The 20,517-nt window shown below is 40.6% G+C and overlaps 2 protein-coding genes across 2 annotated transcripts in view; one reads left to right on the forward strand and one right to left on the reverse strand.

Moving 5' to 3' along the window:
* Positions 1-19,979, forward strand: part of LOC102437434 (cytochrome c oxidase assembly factor 4 homolog, mitochondrial) — a 26,409-nt gene extending 6,430 nt beyond the window's left edge. Inside the window, exons 3-4 of the transcript XR_002832066.1 lie at positions 648-766; positions 19,648-19,979. The gene's annotated coding sequence lies outside the window, so the exon portion shown is untranslated. The remainder of the gene's footprint in view (positions 1-647; positions 767-19,647) is intronic.
* The window catches only part of MRPL48 (mitochondrial ribosomal protein L48), a 49,911-nt gene continuing 33,871 nt past the window's right edge, over positions 4,478-20,517 (reverse strand). The window contains exons 5-8 of the mRNA XM_006100461.3: positions 19,359-19,528; positions 8,149-8,251; positions 5,937-6,026; positions 4,478-4,945 (exon numbers count right to left, since the gene is read on the reverse strand). Coding sequence (XP_006100523.1) covers positions 4,871-4,945; positions 5,937-6,026; positions 8,149-8,251; positions 19,359-19,528 — 438 coding nt within the window. The 3' untranslated portion in view covers positions 4,478-4,870. The remainder of the gene's footprint in view (positions 4,946-5,936; positions 6,027-8,148; positions 8,252-19,358; positions 19,529-20,517) is intronic.

Consider the following 20,517-nt stretch of genomic DNA (forward strand, 5'->3'; position numbering starts at 1 on the left):
CCTATTATATAATAAACTTCGTCTAATGATACATTGTTTGCTTAAAGTTGCAAAACCTATTGATATTAAGTAAGGACTTAAGTAAAGAGCTAAGAAACAGTGTCTGCTGGGGGGTAGGGGGGTGGGGTAAGGGCATGTGCCGGCGGGTAGGGGAGGCCAGGGGAAGGTCAATGGGGAAAAAAGGAGACATATGTACTATTATTTGTAATACTTTAAACAAGAAAATAAAATTTAAATAAAAGAAAGAGAAAGCCCTGGCCAGTTTGGCTCAGTGGGTAGAGCATCGGCCTGCGGACTGAAGGGTCCCAGGTTCGATTCCAGTCAGGGGCATGTACCTTGGTTGCGGGCACATCCCCAGTGGGAGGTGTGCAGGAGGCAGCTCATCGATGTTTCTCTCCCATCGATGTTTCTCTCTATCCCTCTCCCTTCCTCTCTGTAAAAAATCAATAAAATACATTAAAAATATATTTAAAGAAATAAAGAAAAAGAGAGGGAGGGAGGGAGGGAGGAAGGAATAGTGTCTGGTACCTAGTAAGTAACCACTAAATGTTAGCTATTATTGTCACTTTTCTTGTGTGCTAGTCACTATCCTGAGTTACAGTATCTCATTTAATCCCTCTTAACACTCCATTAACTCACCTTTACAGAGGAGGAAATACAGGTCAGATTGAGGATCATACTCCAAGTGTGTCTTGTTCTACAGCCTATGCTGTTTTCTGCTCTGCTCTTTCACAAGCATCTGGTGCCTAGTATGATGCTTAACACAGTAAGTAACCACATTTACTATGTAAACATTACTGTACTTTTTTTTAGTGCTTTACAAAAGGAGATTAACCAGTGCAGATGCCCACAGTGTTATAGATTGGCACGGTGTTTTTGTGTGGTTTTTTTTTTTTTTTTTTAGTCTCAGTTCTACAGCCCACAGCTATGGAGCTAGAGTTTAAGGTGGTCCATGCCTGTCCCACCTACCCCTGCAGAGAGGCTTGGTGTCGAGGGATGAATAGAGAGACCTCTTAGCAGAGACCTCTTAGCTGGCTCCCCTGGGGTAGGCCTAGGACAGACTCATGATTTGGCTCTTCCCTACAAGGTCCTTGGCTGGGGACTTGGCCTGTGTTCAGTGGAAAGGTGCCCTGTACTGTGTTTTACTAGACGAGTAATAAGATATTCCTCGCACCTTCACTCCCTCAGGTACAGTTGCCAGACTTTTCTTTCTTCAGAGCCTGGGTATTTTGTCTAAATGGTGAGCTGATTCCCTAAACCTGAAATTTCTGAGAATGAAAGTTTTTCCAGGGGGGTTATAAGAACTAAATGAATCATTTTAGGTTTTCCAGGGAGATCAGACATTTGGAGACAAAAACGGCACAAAGAGGTCAAAGTACTACATGTAAAAAAAGCATGAGACACATTGGCCACCCCCGTCTGCAGTGCCTTTGCAGCAGGTCTAGTTTTAGACCTGCGCTTTCCTTCCTTTAAGTACTTTACATTCTAGAAACAGTGGGAACCAGGGATCTCAGCATTGCTGTGGTGTCTGAATGGCCAAAATATCCAGATTTCATTTCTTTCTCTGCAACTAAAACTCCCTTCCAGAATCCACAGTGGGCAATTTCCAGCTCTGTTGGGGGAAATAAGGCATCCTCAGCCAGAGGAAAGGGACTAACAAAGCTGAGGAACCTACTGGCCGTAACTAGTAAAACTCCCCATTTGACCCCATCCTTCTTAAAAATTACTGATCTACAAAGAAATCCATTTCTAACCATCTCAATATGTACTGAACCAGGAATTGAATCCTAGGGCAGTGATGGCGAACCTATGACACTCGTGTCAGAAGTGACACGCGAACTCATTTTTTTGGTTGATTTTTCTTTGTTAAATGGCATTTAAATATATAAAATAAATATCAAAAATATAAGTCTTTGTTTTACTATGGTTGCAAATATCAAAAAATTTCTATATGTGACACGGCACCAGAGTTAAGTTAGGGTTTTTCAAAATGCTGACACGCCGAGCTCAAAAGGTTCGCCATCACTGACCTAGGGCTATCCGTGGCTGTCACTGGTTAACTGGGTGACCTTGGAAAATTCATTTAACTCATCTGTAAAATGAAGACCAAAACAGATTATCCCAAAGGTTATGTATTGATAGAGCCAAAACTAAAACCCAGCTATTCTGATTTCCTAATCCACTGACCTCTCTCTTCCCTCCTGCCTACCCCCCTAGTCTTTACAGCAATACTAGGCATAGTTTAACCCTGACTGAAGTATTCAAAACAAAAGTATGCTGAAGGAGTGAACTATTGATACATGCAACAACACAGATAAAACATTAGGGTAAATTAATGTAGTAAGACACAAAAGACTACATACTGGGTGATATTTAAATAGTACTAGTTAGACCAAACCAATCTATGGCAATAGAAATGAGATTAATGGTTGCTTCTGGGGAAAAAAAAAAGAATGTAAAGGAACACACCAGCCACAATATTCTCTATCTTGATAGAAGTATCGTTTTCATGGGTGGCTGCATTTTTAAGACTGATCAAATATACATTTAAAATCTGTGTTTGACTATATATAAGTTATATCTTAATGGGGGAAAAAATCTTTCAAAAAAGCATGCTGAAGAAGTTTAGAAGGGAAGGTAATCTAACATTTACTGATCTCAAACTCCTAAAAGGGAATTATATACATTATCTCAAACTCCTAAAAGGTAATTATATACATTATCTCAAACTCCTAAAAGGGAATTATCTCCATCTACAGATTAGAAAACTGGTTTAATGAGATGAAAATAACTCACCTGAGGCCTCAAAACTAATAAATTAGAAACTTTGGAATAGCCCAGGTTTGTCTACCTCTTTATATTAGGTTGCCTCAGGGAGGGAGACTTCATACTAGAGGCAGGAGACATACACCCCATTTGATTTCATTGCCCTTTGATCTTGGGAAAGTCCATTTCCCTCTGGCCTCAGTCTAGAGCAGGGATAGGGAACTTTTTTTCTGCCAAGGGCCATTTAGGTATTTAAGACATCACTCTCGGGCCATACAAAATTATCAACTTAGCCTGGCCAGCATGGCTCAGTGGTTGAGCATCGACCTATGAACCAGGAGGTCATGGTTCAGTTCCCGGTCAGGGCATATGCCCCACATTGTGGGCTCAATCCCCAGTGTGGGGCGTGTAGGAGGCAGCCAATCAATGATTCTCTCTCATCACTGATGTTTCTATCTCTCCCTCTCTTCCTCTCTAAAATCAATAAAAACATATATTTTTTAAAAAGCGGTGGTACATTTACACAGTGAAATACTACTTGGCCATAAAAAGAAAGGAAACCTAACCTTTTCCAACAGCATGATGGACCTGGAGAGTATTATGCTAAGTGAAATAAGCCAGTCAGAGAAAGATAGATATCATGATTTCACTTATATGTGGAATCTAATGAATAAAATAAACAAAATAGAAACAAACTCATAGATACAGAGAACAACCTAACAGCTGTCAGAGGGGAAGAGAGTTGGGGGTCTAGGTGAAATAGTTGAAGGGATTAAGAAGAAGAAAAAACACGCAAAAAAACTCATAGACACAACAGTATGGTGATTACCAGAGGGAAAGGGGGGGGTGGGGTGGGGACAGGTAGAAGAGGGTAAAGAGGATAAATGATGATGGAGGGAGACTTTTTGGGTGGTGAACATACAATATAATATACAGATGATGTATTATAGAATTGTACACTTGAAACAGTTTTATTAACCAATGTCAACCCGATATATTCAATACATTTTTTTAAATGCTAAGAATGCTCTGAGTTCCCACAGACTTATAGGACTATCTCAGAGAAGCAGTGGGATACAGGAGAGAGGGGTCTGCCACTATTAACTGTGTGACCCTAGGAAGTCACTTCATCTCTCCAAACCTCAGTTTTTCCATCTATAAAATTAAGATAATACCATCAACCTCAAGGATAATCTGCATATAGTACATAGCACTTATAAAAGCTCAACAAATGTGAGGTATACTCACACTCACACACACAGATACCCATCCACATACACACTCATATACACCCTAAAAAACTGGTATAAGTTTTAGAGCTAATATAGTACCTAGCACAGAGTCTAACTGAATAAATGATAGCTGTTATCTACAGAAGAATGAATGCATTGATACTCAGAATAGAAAAACACTGGGGTCCCTTAGCATCAGCATCACCTGGAAACTTGTAAGAAATGCAAATTCTAGGCCCTCACTCAAATTACTAAATCAGAAAATCTGGAGGTAGAGTCTAGCAATTGGTGTTTTAAAAAGCCCTCCAGGTCATCCTCATGCATACTTAAGTTTGAGTACCAATGACTTAGATTAAGGTTTGATTGTTTTTATAAAGGGCCACATAAATGTTTTAGCTTTACAGTTTGTTACAACTACTCAACTCTGCCATTGAAGTGTGAAAGCAGCCATAAATGATATATAAATGAATGAGCAGGACTCTGTTTCAATAAACCTTTATTACAAAAACAGGCAATGAGGTTTGGGAACTAGATAGAGGTGGTGCTTGCACAACATTGTGAATGTAATTATTCACCTTAAAATGGTTAGTTTTGTGGTATGTGAATTTCACCTCAATAAATTACTTTAAACAAAACAAAACACACCCATCAACAGCAAATTTTTATTAGATGGAAGATACCTAGGGTTGGCTCAAGGAAAGTGGTGACAATTGGCAAGCACTCCTCCACAGAGGACAGGATGCATTCCTGGCTGTGGGGTTGGATACTTATACCCAAGGGTCAGGGTCACCTGCTTAACTTTGACCACTCAGAGAGCTCTTCCCCTGGGCACTCAATGTCACCAGTGCTGGCATGAAAGAGCCTGCAATGAGCTAGTTCAACTTGGCTATCAGTTCTTCCAGTTCTGGCCGAGCTTTGAACCTTCCCTTGAAGTCTTCTTCAGTGTGCTGGGGAGAAGAAAAATAAGTGGGAATTACTGCAGAGCTTTCAATTACTCAAATACGCACAGCATCAAAAAAGGATCCATCTACCACCTCTGTAGAGAATGCATCAGAATTCAACTAGCTTTATTGAGGATCTATTATGTACCAGACTTGTATTAGGTACCATGGATTCAAAGCTGAATTGGATTTCCTCCCTGCCTTAAATGAACATATGGATGGTGACAGAAGACAGATTTATAAAGAATTACTGTCAAAACTCTATAAGTATCACAATAAAAGCATTTAAAAAAAGAGAATGCCAAAATTCCCCATTAACAATAGGAAATAACGGATGCAGGACTGGATTATTTCAAATCAGCATGACCAGCACATTTTCTCCCTATATACAGATCTATAGTAATAAGCAAAGGTTTAACAAGCATGGACTCAGAACAAGGGAGCTGCATGAAGCAAATGGCATCAGTCTAAGACGACCCGATGTATTTGTGTCATAATACGGATCGTCTTGGCAACAAGACCCAAATATTCAGTATTGAGGCTAAAGTTCCTAAGGTATTCCAAGTTCTCCATGGCAAACTTCCTTCTGACTGGTATTCTTTACTGATTATATTCAGTCAGGGTATAGTTAAGTTTCAAATATCCAAGAACTTTTTCTATAAAATAGATTTCCCCATTTGTGTTCTGATTACTTATACTGTATGTGACCTTAAATGATGCTCTTTCTGCTATACAACTGCCTGAGGGGGAGAATTTTGAGGTGTGATGGGCTCATGCCTAACATCAGGATGCTGTGATGGATTTCAGCTTGTGGTCCATAAGGCATCATCCCTGAAGAGCCAGAATACTGATCACAGTAATACCAGCCTGCACACTTTTCCTGATTATTACCTGGGCTAAATTATCCACATTTCTTTATTGTTTCCAAAGTCACGTAGTCTAGATATTTTGAGCACAGGTGAGTCACCAGGGGGACTCTTCTCAAACTAGCACCTACCTCCTTCACTGACAATTTGACTCCTTCAGGAAGATTGCTTCGGATTATTTCCAAGAAAATCTCTGCAAATGTAGCACTCAAACCGCTTATCTGCAAAAGGAAAGATGCCCTAAGAGAGAGGCTGAGTCCTAAACGGTGGTTAGAGTGTCGGCCTGTGGACTGAAGGGTCTCGGGTTTGATTCCAGTCCAGGGCACATACTGTGGTGGCAGGCTCGATCCCCGGCAATAGTCAGGGTGCATGTGGGAGGCAACCAGTTGATGTACCTCTCTCTCTGTTTCTCCCCCTCCCTTCCATTCTCTCTAAAAATATCAATGGAGAAAACATCCTCGGGTGAGGATTAAGAAAAAGAGAAAAAGAGGTGCTGAAAGCTAGGCGAGTGGGAGACACAGCATGGGCTCAACTGTCAGCTCCAGCAGAGCTAGACGGCCGCCTTGGGTGAAGGATTATCACCCAGAGCTGGTTTCAGAGCCCAGTCTCTACAGGATTTCTCTGCCAGGGTGTCTGCTTTGCTGAGAAGGTCATGTCCAATACCTGCTCCTGTAGGCAATGGATGGCATAGCTGGACCAAAGAAATTAACAAATCCAGGATGACTTTCTGAGTCAATTCAAGTTAACCCATACAGACCAGGACCCTGGTGTCAGATCCTGTGCTAAGAATTCAGAGGTGAATCAGAAATGTGGTAGAAGGGTATGAAGGGGGCTACAGAAACCCACTAGAGAAGTACCTACCTAAATTAATCAGGGGAGGTCAAAGAAGCTTCTAGATGGAGTCTTGAAGAAAAACAGGAGTAAACTAGAGAATTCAACAGTAGTGGGAGTTTTCAAGGCAGAGGAAGTAATATTCAGTAAAATGTGGAGGCACAGCACATTACTAGGGAATTAAAATTAGTTCCATGTGTAGCTGGAATGGAGTATAAAGAAAAGCAAGAGAATAATGAAGGCAGTTAGATGCTAATCTAAAGAGTTCAAATTTGATCCTACAGCCTTCAGTGGCAAGTCAGATCTGTCATAAGATATATCTCAAATAATTTATTTCTTATAATATTTAAAGAAACAAAGATTTTAAGTACTTTAATTATTTTAAAAATTAACATAGATTTAAGGTATTACTGCCTTAACATTCATTACCTTGCTGACATGTTTCTTGAGTGGATAAAAAAGAAGTGATATCCATTGGAATATTATTTGGCAATACTGGTAAAAAGGAAGGAAGTAATAATACATGCTACAACATGGATGAACCTTGAAAACAGTATGCTAAGTGAAAGAAATTGGACATAAAGACCATATATTGTAGAATTCTATTTAAATGAAATATCCAGAAGAGGTAAAACCATAAAGGCAGAAAGTAGATGAGTGGTTGCTAGGAGTCAAGGGAATGGGGAAGAGGAATGACTATTAATGGGTTCAGAGTTTCTTTTGGGGTTGATGAAAATGTTCTAATATTGACTGTGGTGATGGTTGCACAATTCTGAATATATTAAAACCCATTTAATTGTACATTTTAAGTGAGTAAATTGTATTGCATGGGAATAAAACTCAATAAAGATGTAAAAAAATGGGGGTAATGTTAACTGTGAATTTTTAATAATAGCTCTGGGCACTTTCATGATAGTGTGGTTGTCACCCATCTGTCTCTGCAATAAAATGACAGAGAACCACTGCTAGAGCTAAAGGGAAGCAACTGAGGGGTTTTAAGCAGGAAAATGACATATGAAAGTAAAGCAAAGTTGATGAATCTAAAAGATTTTGGGGGGTAGAAGCTTTAGAATTTGGTGAATGAATGGATACCAGAGAGCAAAGAAGGATCAAGCATTAGGCTCAAAGGTGAAGAAGATTCTAGAGACAGAGGAACAGTTCCTCTACAATTAGTTTATAAGCATTGAGTGCAGGGCACCTGTGGGACATCCCATGGAGAAGTCCAGTAGACAAATGGATATCAGATTTGAAGCTTAACCTAGAGATCAAGACTGTAGATCTAGGCATTGTCGATATATAATGACGGTTACTAAGGTCAGGCGAATGAATGAGATTGCATAGAGGAAAGGGATTACATAAGGAGAGATGGAGGGATCAAGAACTGAAACCTGCAGAACATCATCATTCAAGGGGCAGGCTAGAGGAAGAGACGGGCTTGGTAGAAGGAGGAGTAATGTACAGAGAAGAACCAGGAGAGGCAAATACATTTCAAATTTCTCCCAGAATACTTACCTGAACTACTCGCTCATGGGTGGTAAGAATTGCATCCACAAACATTTTACTGCCCTGCTCCTGTAGCTGCAACACCTCCATGGTTTTGGTGGGCATCGCATAACTGTGGGAAGAAAGAGTCAGCTATGGCGAGGGTCCCCTTAAGCCAGCAGCACCACTCAGTCAGGGTAGTCCCTGAGTACAGCCACTAGCGCATGCAGAGCTCCTGGAATCCAGGGCTGTTATCTGCAGCCAGGGCAAAGTAATCAGATCCTCTTAAGCCTCCTCCAGAAGTCTCTAAACTTCCTGAAGCGACAGATGATGTCAAATACTTTTCTGCATCCGCAATCTTGCCTAATATAACACTGAATAATACTTGATGTTTAATAAGTATTTTCTGCTACTAGAGAATAGCCAATTCTAAAAGAATCACTGGGTATGCTTTGGAGGATAACTTTGGGTAGTTCCCCTCTTCTGGAGAAATGAGGCCTGAAACCCAATTGTTTTAGAGCAGGATTTCTCAACCTTAGCACTACTGACATCTTTGACCAGTAGTACCCCCCAAGTGGTGACAATCAAAATTATCTCCAGACATTGTTAAATGTCCCCTAGTTGAGAACCACTGTAGAGTCTGTGCTCGCTATAATCAGCTTCAGCAGATCTACATGCTACAGTGGAAAGAGCACTGGACTTGGGGTCAAATGTTGGCCCTGCCACTTACTCAATATTTACTAAGGTGAGTCACTCCCCCCTCTGAGAAGAGGATTACAATCTAGGCTTATAGCAATAGATTTTGTGAGGATTAGGTCTGATAGGACTGATGGCTAAACAGAAATATGGTTCATCAAACTAAAGATAAATGGAATAATAATAACAGTAGCATTTCTGAATTTTCATGCCACAAAAAGCTTCATTAATTAAAAGCAGGGGGGTGCCCTGACCAGTTTGGCTCAGTGGATGGAGCATCGGCCTGCGGACTGAAGGGTCCCAGGTTCGATTCCGGCCAAGGGCATGTACCTTGGTTGCGGGCACATCCCCAGTCGGGGGTATGCAAGAGGCAGCTGATCGATGTTTCTTTCTCATCGATGTTTCTAACTCTCTATCCCTCTCCCTTCCTCTCTGTAAAAAATCAATAAAAAATATATTTTAAAAAAGCAGGGGGGCATGGTCCTCTACAGATGGACTGCTACAAAAGGAAGTTTGGTGTAATGGAAAATTGATTAGAGACATGACAGTCAGTCCTAGATTTAAATGTTGGCTCTCCTACTTATTACCTATTTGACCTTGGACAAATTAATTCAGCTTTCTGAGTCTCAGATTCTTCAGCTCTAAGATGAGGATAATAATAACTAATTATAGGGTTGTTGCAATGGTTAAATGATTAAACTAGTTATTATTTGCCTGATTTACTGTGCCTACAAATGCCAGTTCCCTTGCTCTATAAACAGTGAGTAAATGCTAGGTATTGCAAATTCTTCCAGGCAGCCTCCCTAAATAACATCCCCTCCCACGTTTCAGCACAATCTCTGATCTCCTCTTCCAATTCAAATTTGATAGTACCCATATAGAAAATAAAATGACACGTTCATAGAGTTGTTATGGAAGATCAAGTAAAATAACTATGTAAAAGCTTTCAGGAATGTAAAACATGCTATTTTTCCTTTTTGACATTCTGCAGATAAGACTAAAGGGAGTTGTCCATTCCTGCTACTGAGCATACATTTTATCCTTCAACACTTATTTTACTAAGATTTCATTGATTTGCTTATTTATTCATCCATTCATTTAATAAACACTTACCGAGAGCCTCCTCTGTCCTAGGCACTCTGGTGGGCATTATGTAGCTTGTGCTTAAAAGGAGTTCACTAAGAGTGTTTTGTACAGTCAGGTAAGTAGATGAACATCTTCACCACAGTAAGACAGAGACAATAACAGGGGTGTACCAAATATTATAGGGACAAGAGGAAGAGAAGTGGGGATCAGGGAAGGCTTCATAGATGAAGCAGTATCAAGATGTAAAGAATGAACAGAGTTGTTTGCCCCCAAAAGTGCAGCAGTTATCTAAAGGCAAGGAGACATGAGAGGCTCTCAAAGAGAACCAACAGAAAAGCCAGACATAGTTTGATAAGGAAATACTAGGAACTCTGGTCATTAAAGTAGAATAGGCCTTTGAGTAGTAAGAGTATAATTTTCCATTCATTTCTATACTTTCCAGATATTCTATAATAAACATTGCTTAAATAATCACATAGTAAAAACAGAAGGGAAGAAATGAAATAACAATTTCAAGAGTCAACTTATCAAGATAAAATAATGTTACCTTTTAGGAATACTGCCTAAGACAGGGCAGAAGGGAGCCGGCTGGGGTGCTAGGGAACTTAGAATCTGTGGACTCTACTTATATTAATTAATTATAAGATATACCTCCATTTTAAACAATGTAAGTGGACTTAAACAAAAAAGTAAGAGTAGCCTTTAAGAGAGTGGTGCTGGGTGATGCTGTTCCTCTCCAAAGAGCACAGGGGCTAGGATCAGGTTTAGGCTTGAAAGCTGCTCCCAGATGAGTCATATTTCCATCTCTCCAGGCAACTGCTCAGCAAGGGAGGCAGGCAAGTTAAGGGACCTGCATGCGAGGCCCCTTCCTCTCCTCTTCTAGGTTAGTTGCAGCTATAGCAAAGCAGACCATTTATAGAACAAAAGCCAGCACACTGCTCCTTTGCCCAATTCCCCCTCAAGGTCAAGCACTACCCCACACACCCAGAGGAAAATGGATCATGATGAAATGAAAGTCAAAAGAAAAAATTATTTCATCTCTGAAAAGCTGGGCAGTGAGAATGCCTAACCATACAGTGGTCTAAAAACCTCAATCAATGCAGAGAAGAGAGTTGCTGAAAATAAATATCTCTTTATGCTCTGTGCTATTTGGAGCAAAGAGTCAGGAAGAGGCAAAAAAAAAAAAAAAAAAAAAGCACATCATTCATTTTGCTGTTCTAGGAATCATGCCCATGCCTATTGGAACTCAGTCCAAATCAACGAATATTTATTCATTGCCTACTATGTGTCAGGTACTAGGCAAGGTCTTAGGATTATTAGACAGAGAGCTGATGGAGACAGAAACAATCCTTGCCTTATGGATCTTAGAGTCTAATAAGGAAGACTAATAAAAGTCAAGTAATTACAAGGATAAGGAATGACTGCTATGAAAGGGAAGCTAAGTAACCTTCACTTCTACTAAAGATATAATATAGAAACTAATTTAAGAGTTTCTCTAAAGAAGTGACATTCAAGATGAAACCTAAGGAAAAAGCAGGAGTTAGGTGAAGGGGAAAGAGTAGTATAAGCTCTGGAGAGCATATGCAAAGGTCCTTGGGTGGGAAGGGGCAAAAACAAAGCTAGTGTAATTGGAGGGAAAGGGAGAAGGAAGTATGAGTTAAAGCAAGAGAGGCAAGCCCAGACACCCTGGGACAGTTGGTATAAGCCATGTGAGGACCTTTAATTTGATCCTAAAGGAATGGGAAACCATGGAAGGAATTTACGTATGGGAGTAACATGATCTTACTTCCATTCGAGAAACATCACAATGAAAGCTGTGTGGAGTACTAGTTAGGAGGAATTGAGAATTTGGAGGGAAAAAAAAGTGGGTTCAAATCCAGATCTTGCCATTTATTAGGTATACTAGAGGCCCGTTGCATGAAGAGATTCGTGCAATAGGCCTTCCCTTCCCCTGGCTGCCGGCACTGGTTTTCCTCCTGCACCCGGACCCAGGCCTTCGCTGCTCGGGCCCGGAGCCTTCAGTCTTCGCTGCTCCGCCGGAACCTTCAGTCTTTGCTCCGCCACTTTGCGCCTACGTATGCAAATTAACCGCCATCTTTGTTGGGTTAATTTGCATACTCTCCTGATTGGCTGGTGAGCGTAGCAGAGGGACGGTCAATTTACATGTTTGTCTATTATTAAGCAAGATGACCATAGGCAAGCTTTAGTAATTAATTAATTATCCCATATAATGAAAGTAATATGCAAATTGACCATCACTTCAACACACAAGATGGCCGCTCCCATGTGGACACAAGATGGCCAGCAGGGGAGGGCAGTTGGGGGGAACCAGCCCTACAGGGGAGGGCAATTTGGGGGAACCAGGCCTGCAGGGGAGGGCAGTTGGGGGGGACCCAGGCCTGCAGAGGAGTGCAGTTGGGGGCAACCAGGCCTGCAGGGGAGGGCAGTTAGGGGCAACCAGGCCGGCAGGGGAGGGCAGTTAGGGGAAATCGGCCTGGCAGGGGAGGGCATTAGGAGCAACCAGGCTGGCAAGGGAGGGAAGTTAGGGGTGACCGGGCCAGCAGGAGAGGGAAGTTGGGGGTGACCAGGCCTGCAAGGGAGGGCAGTTAGGGGCGACTAGGCTGGCAAGGGAGGGCAGTTAGGGGTGACTGGGCCTGCAGGGGAGGGCAGGTGGGGGCGACCAGGCCTTCAGGGGAGGGCAGTTGGGGACAACCAGGCCTACAGGGGAGGACAGTTAGGGGTAACCAGGCTGGCAGGGGAGGGCAGTTAGGGGCAATCGGGCCGGCAGGGGAGCAGTTAGGCGTTGATCAGGCTGGCAGGGGAGTGGTTAGGGACAATCAGGCAGACAGGCAGGCGAATGGTTGGGAGCCAGCAATCCTGGATTGTGAGAGGGATGTCCCAGAATAGAGAGGGTGCAGGCTGGGCTGAGGGACACACACACACCCGTGCACAAATTTCGTGCACCGGGCCAATAATAATAATAATAATAATAATAATAGCAGCCAAGAGTTGCTGGGAACTGTTGTAAGCACTTTAAATATATCAACTCCCTTAATTTTTACTATAGTCTTTTTAGGTAGGTACTTTAACTCCATTTCATAGGTGAGGAAACTAAGACACAAAGAGGTTAAGTAAACTGCCCAGTGTCAGACAATAAGAATATGGTAGCCCTGGCTCATATAGCTCAGTTGGTTGAGTGTTGTCCCATGCACCAAAAGGTAGCTGGTTCGATTTCCAGTCAAGGCACATGCCTGGGTTTCAGGCTCAATCCCCAGGAGGGGGCATATAGGAGGCAGCCAATTGATGTTTCTCTCTTTCTCTTTCTCCCCTCCCCCTCTCTCTCAAATCAATAAAAACATATTGAAAAAAAAGAAGAAGAAGAATATGGCAGAGCATAAGTAAAACCTGGATGGTTTGGCTCCAGAGTTGAGCTTTGATTCACTATGTACAAAGTGCTTGTTTGAATTAAGAATATATAAAAAAGTACTTATCAGAGTGGCTGGCTGACGGTAGCTCAACAAATGCTACTGCCCTCCTGCCTTTACCCAAATACAGCCAGAGTTTTCCACAGCTGGGTTTTATTCTTTTTTTAAAATATATTTTTATTGATTTCAGAGAGGAAGGGAGAGGGAGAGAGAGATAGAAACATCAATGATGAGAGCGAATCATTGATTGGCTGCCTCCTGCACGCCCCCACTGGGGATCAAGCCCGCAACCTGGGCATATGCCCTGACCGGGAATCGAACTGGTGACCTCTTGGTTCCTAGGTCGACGCTCTACCGCTGAGCTACACCCGGCTGGGCGGGTTTTATTCTTTTTATTTTTTTAATCCTCACCCGAGGGTATTTTTCCATTGATTTTTAGAGAGAGTGGAAATGAGAAGAAAAGAGAGAAATACTGATGTGAGAGAAACATATCGACTGGTTGCCTCCTGCACAAGCCCTGACCAGGGCCCAGGCTGGGGAGAAGCCTACAACCAAAGTACGTGCTCCTGACCAGAATTGTACCTAGGACCCTTAGGTCCGCAGGCTGACGCTCTATCTACTGAGCCAAAATGCCTAGGGCTACAGCTGGGTTTTAAAAACAGCACCTTTTAAAAAGTCCTGAAAATTTAAAACACTACTCCAGGGAGTTGATTCACTGTAGGTAAGATAACACTGTGTAAATGAAATTTAATGTTTCTTTGCTACCACAACCTCTGAGAAGCTACCCCTAATCCCTGCCAGCTGGGAAAAAAAAAATCTTTTTTTAAAAAATATATTTTTATTGATTTTTTTACAGAGAGGAAGGGAGAGAGATAGAGAGTTAGAAACATCGATGAGAGAGAAACATCGATCAGCTGCCTCTTGCACAACCCCTACTGGGGACATGCCCGCAACCAAGGTACATGCCCTTGACTGGAATCGAACCTGGGACCCTTCAGTCCGCAGGCCAATGCTCTATCCACTGAGCCAAACTGGTTACAGCGAAAAAAAATCTCTTCATTAATTATTATTATTTAGAACGTTGCAATATGTCATTCTCTGCTAAATGCTATCATATACTATTTTATTTAATTTTCAGAACTCAGAGAAATAAGAAAATTATCATCCCATTTATAAAGAAGAGATAACTGAGGTTCAGAATTTCCCAAGGTCATATTGCCAATAACTGGTACAACTTGAATTTAAATCAGATAGTTTGATTCCAGAATTGGTACTCTGTTACTCAAAGTGTGGTCCAGAGACAAGGTGCTGGTGAGCAAACTGCATGGTATCAGTCCAGGAAAAGATAAGGAGCATGCAACAGTCACTAAACACACTATTTAACTCAGCCAACCATTTTTTTTTTCAATAGCAAGACTTTTTTTTTTTTTAATATATTTTATTGATTTTTTACAGAGAGGAAGGGAGAGGGATAGAGAGTTAGAAACATCCATGAGAGAGAAACATGGATCAGCTGCCTCCTGCATATCCCCACTGGGGATGTGCCGTAGCCAAGGTACATGCCCTTGACCAGAATCGAACCTGGGACCCTTGAGTCCGCAGGCCGCCGCTCTTATCCACTGAGCCAAACCGGTTAGGGCGCAAGACTTTTTTGATGAAGGAAGCAAAGCATGAATGCACATTTTGGCATAAGCTTCTGATATCTTCGTGCAGTGCTACTTTGAAAGGTATTGCTCTAAATTGTTATACTATTCTGCTTCTTGAACTGGAACTGTACTTTAACTTTCACTTACCATGTTCCACATTATGTTAAAATTATTTCTGTGTGCTTGTGTGCACACACACATGTACATATAATCCCTGAAATCAGGAACATTCACCTTAGTATCATCCAGTTAAAATATCTAGTACAGTGCTTATCACATGAGCAAGAAAGGGCTCAATCAATAGATTTTAATCAATTAATTGAAAGCACTGTCATTACACTTTAGGAAATGTATACCATACAGCTGGATTGTATAGTCATATTGAAGAACCTGTCATTCTTGCAACAATGGCTTAACGTTCCCCATGTGGCAGGCAGGCCCTGGTCTAGGTGCTGAAGAAATAAAGAACACAGTCCCCATCTAGTCAGTGGGGAGAGGAGCTGACACATGAATAGACGATTACAGCCCAAAGCACTAAGTGACATGACAGAGGTGCGTGTCAAGTGCTGAAAGAACAACTGACTCTCTGGGGCATCAGAAATAGATAAAGCATATCTTTAGGCCTAACACAATTGAAGTACTATCTGCTGTGAGAGATAAAATCACACCTTATTATACAGTCTTCCAAATAGCACATTTAGCGCAATTATACTCTAAGTTATAAAGGTTCAAAAGTTCATATTTGGCTTAATGACTTAAAATAAGACCCTATAGCCCGGCTGGTGTGGCTCAGTTGGTTGAGCATCATCCCATGCACCATGAGGTTGCTGGTTCAATTCCCAGTCAGGCACATGCCCTGGTTGTGGGCTCGATCTCTAGTAGGGGGCATGAAGAAGGCAGCTGATCGATGTTTCTCTCTGATTGATGTTTCTATCTCTCCCACTCCCTTCCTCTCTCTGAAATCAATAAAAACATATATTTTAAAAAAGATCCTATAGAATTAAAAATACTGGAGTCAGGCAGAACTAGGTTAAATCCAGGCAATTTACTAGTTCTGTGACTTTTGGCTATTCTGAGACTTGGTTTCTTCATCTGTACAATGAGAATCCTATCTAATAATAGACAAACATGGTAATTAACCGTACCTTCGCTACCATCGCCATTGGCTGATCAGCGTGATATGCAAATTAACCGCCAACAAAGATGGCGGCTAATTTGCATACTGCAGGCAGGGCGGGACACCGGGAGCCGCCATCCAGGCCCCCGTGTGTGACCCCAGGAGCCGCCGGAAAGCCAGGCCGCAGGCAAGGCGGCCCCCCGGGACCCAGGAGCCGCCTTGCCTGCCGCCCGTGATTGTAATCGTGATCGGAAAGCCGGGCTGCAGGCAAGGCAGCCCCCTGGGACCCAGGAGCCCGTTGGCGAAGTCTGCAGGCAAAGCAGCGATCAAGCTATGACGGGGAGGGTGGGGGGCGGAAGGAGCTACAGGAACAGCTCTGGCTGGAGACTGAAGACTCCGGTCAGAGCGAGGAGCAAAGACTGAAGGCTCCAGCCGCAGCGAAGACTGTGTCCAGAGCGAAGATGGAAGGCAGTGGCCAGAGTGAAGGTCTGGGTCCCGGGTGCCATAGGAAAACTGGTGCTGGCAGCCAGGGGAAAGAAGGCCTATTGCACGAATCTTCGTGCAATGGGCCTCTAGTATATTAATATCTGTCAAGTGAGAAAGAGTATAATTTTTGCCATATCCATATATTGTGCCATGTACTACCTTGTCACAATGGCAAACCACCCCAAGTATTATTTATTAAATATTTTTCTTTAAGTCAACACACTTAAAATTAATTTGAAAAAGAAACTTGAGATGTGGAACAACTGGAACTCATGTTGCTGATGAGGAAAAAAATGGTATAGCCAATTTGGCAAACAGTTTGGCAGTTTCTTATAAATGTAAACATAAATTACACTTAACCATTTGACCCCACAATCATACTCCTAGAGAAATGAAAACTTAAGTTCTCACAAAAACCTGTACATGTTTAAAGTGGCTTTATTCACAATTGCCCCAAACTGAAAACAACACAAATGTTCTTCAGCTGGTGAATGGATAAACATACATATAGTCAATGAAATGCTTATCAGCAACAAAAAGGAACAAACAATTTGACACTGGCAATACATGCATAAATCTCAAATACATTATCTTAAGTGAAGAAATAAAGAACACAGAAAGAAAAATACTGTATGATTTCATTAATATTACATTCTGGAAAAGGCAAAAACTATAGGGACAGAAAACAGATCTGTATTTGCCAGGGACTGGGGGTAGGGGGAGGGAACTTCTTGGGATGATGAAAATGTTCTATATCTTGATTATGATGGTATTTACTCTCTACTGTGTGTATTTGTCAAAACTCAGAAATTGATCACTGAAATGGTGAATTTTTACTGAATGTAAATTATGTTCCTACTACAAATGGAAAACCAGTATCAGCTGTCATAAGTAGAAAGTAAGTTAAAAATAAATACAATGAAAACAAAACAATGTTATAAAATTCTAGCTAAATTCTATTGGTAGCCAAAGACACGAACCAGAGGTTGCCTCTCTGTTATAAAGATTAGGAAGTGTTAGAGTGGTGTTAAGAACATACCGGAACCACACAAAGAATTTATCCTTGACATATTAAGTTGAATGAGAATTTAAAAGGGCATCCCACATTTTCTGAAACACTGAGGTAAGTTATGTAAAGTGCCTGGCCTGGAGCAGATAGTGAGTAAATGTTAGTTCTCCTCTCCTACAGTTTTCCAACAAATCCAAAGAGTAAATGAAGAGCAGAGCAAGCAAAGAATACCTAAATAAATGGGGACATATACCATCTTAATGAATCAAAGGAATTAAAATAGATAAAATGTCAATTCTCCTCAAATTTATCTACAGATTCAACACAATCCTAACAAAATTCCATCAGGCTCTTTTCTGTAGAAATCAACAAACTAGTTCTAAAATGTTTATGAAAAACCTAGAATAGCCAGAATAATTTTGAAAAATAAGAATGAAGTTTTAGTTCAGTAATCAAGCTACCGTAATCAAGATATTGTGGTATTGGCAATGTAATAGAGAATAGAAATAGATCTAAACATACATGGTTAATTGACTTTCAGAAGATGTTAAGACAAATCAATGGAGAAAGAAAATCTTTTTAACAAATGGTATTTGAACAATTGGATATGTATATTTAAAAAAAAAAAAGAACTTTGACCCATATCTCACACCATATACAAAAATATAGAACTTCTACCAAAAAACATAGGAGAATATCTTTGTGATGTTGGATTAGGCAAAGATTTCTTAGATCTGATACCAAAAGCATGAACAATAAGAGAAAAAACTGATAAATTGAACTTCATCAAACTTAAACTCCTGCTCTCTAAAAGACTCAGATAAAAAGGTAACAAGATAAGCCATAGACTGGGAGAAAATATTTGCAGAACACATACTGAAAAAGAACTGGTATCCAAAAACAGATTGTAAAAACTTTAATAATTCAGTAATAAAAAACAACCCAATTTTAAAAGTAGACAAAAGATTTGGACACATCATCAAAGAAGATATACGGAAGGTAAATGAGCCCATGAAAAGATGCTCAACATCATTTATTTATTAGGGAAGTGAAAATTAAAACCACTGTGACATACCAGTATGTATGTATTAGAATACCTTTTAAAAAATTTGACAATACCAAGTACTGACCAGAATAAGGAGTTACTGGAACTCTCATATGTTGCTGGTGGGAATACAAAATGGTGTATCTAGTTTAGAAACCAGTTTGGCGGTATCTTACAAAGTTAAACATACATTCACTATACAATCCCTAAATCCCAATCTTAGGTAATTATCCAGGAGAAAAGAAGACATATGACCCACAAAACATGTATGAGAATGATTACGGCAGCTTTGTTAATAATTACCAACAAACTGGAGACAATCCAAAAGTATATCAACTGGTGAATTAAAATCACCATTTAATGGAATACTGCTGAGTAATAAAATACTTACAAAAACATGGATAAATTTTAAACACATTATGGCAAGTGAAAGAGGCCAAACAGCTGCATATTGTATGATTCTACTTACATGATGTACAACAGGGACAGAAAATCAATTGGTAGTTGCCAAGGATGTGAAAGGGAAAGAAAGGGGAGGAGATTGACTATACCTGGGCACCAGGAAACTTTTGGGGTTAATAAAACTTTTATATTTTGATTGTGGCAAAGTATATCTAAAAAGGGTGAATTTTACCACATGTAAATTATATCTCAAAACCTCATTTATCAACAACAAAGCAGAGCATGCTACCCACACCAAGAATATTTCATACAAAGACAGCCTTCATACCTTTCCTCCACTTTAATGGAGAGATGGTTGCAGAGGTTGTGAACATATTGGGCATAACTCTCTGCCAGGGCCATGTCATATGAAGTCATGTGAATGTTCAAAACCCCATATTCGTAATCTGTCCCCAAATTAATGGCTCTCAATTCCACTGTTCTCTTCTTCTTCTTGGGCTAAACAGAAAACAAAAAGAGAAAGAAGATAAATCAAACTATTATATGAGAAATTCTAACTTTACAAAATTTTTTTTTAAAAATTAATCTTTCATATAAATTTACCATTTTTTTCTCAGGTTACTGTACCTACAAAATGAAGTTCTCCTGGAAAGGAATGGGCAGCTTCCCTTGCCAGTCTGGGCTGTGACATCAGCCAATGAAAGGCAAGGGAATATTGCTGGCATTACTTTAAGATGAATACAGTGACTATCTTCTACAATTAACTTGTCTTGAGACTCACCTTCCATCAAGAAAGTTTCTCAACTAGAAATAATCAAACCTACATAAATGCCCATCAAGAGGGGGAACTTGTTAAATAAATCATGGAACACCCATTTACAAGCACATTATGCAGCTGTAAGAAGGAAAAAGAGCCGAAACCGGTTTGGCTCAGTGGATAGAGCGTTGGCCTGCGGACTGAAGGGTCCCAGGTTCGATTCCGGTCAAGGGCATGTACCTGGGTTGCGGGCACATCCCCAGTAGGAGATGTGCAGGAGGCAGCTGATCGATGTTTCTCTCTCATCGATGTTTCTAACTCTCTATCTCTCTCCCTTCCTCTCTGTAAAAAATCAATAAAATATATTTAAAAAAAAAAAAGAAGGAAAAAGAAATTTCTTTATGTACTGATATGGAAAAACCTTTAAAATAAATTAGATGATAAAAGCAAACTGTAGAATAACATGTTTAGACATGTCATACATATAAAAAAGGGTAGGTATGCCATATATGCAAAAAGAATAGGTGTGTGTGTGTGTGTGTAATTACATAGATATTTATTTGCTTGTATATCCAAAAAAATATCTCTAAAAGGATGCACAAATATACTATATCACTGGCTGGTTACCAGTGAGGGAACTGGATGGCTGGAGCAGAGAGAGGTAGAAAGGAGACTTTTTATACTATATCCCTTCTATCCTATATAATAAAAGGCTAATATGCAAATTGAC

Source organism: Myotis lucifugus, unplaced genomic scaffold, assembly GCF_000147115.1.
Source record: "Myotis lucifugus unplaced genomic scaffold, Myoluc2.0 scaffold_313, whole genome shotgun sequence".
NCBI lineage: Eukaryota > Metazoa > Chordata > Mammalia > Chiroptera > Vespertilionidae > Myotis > Myotis lucifugus.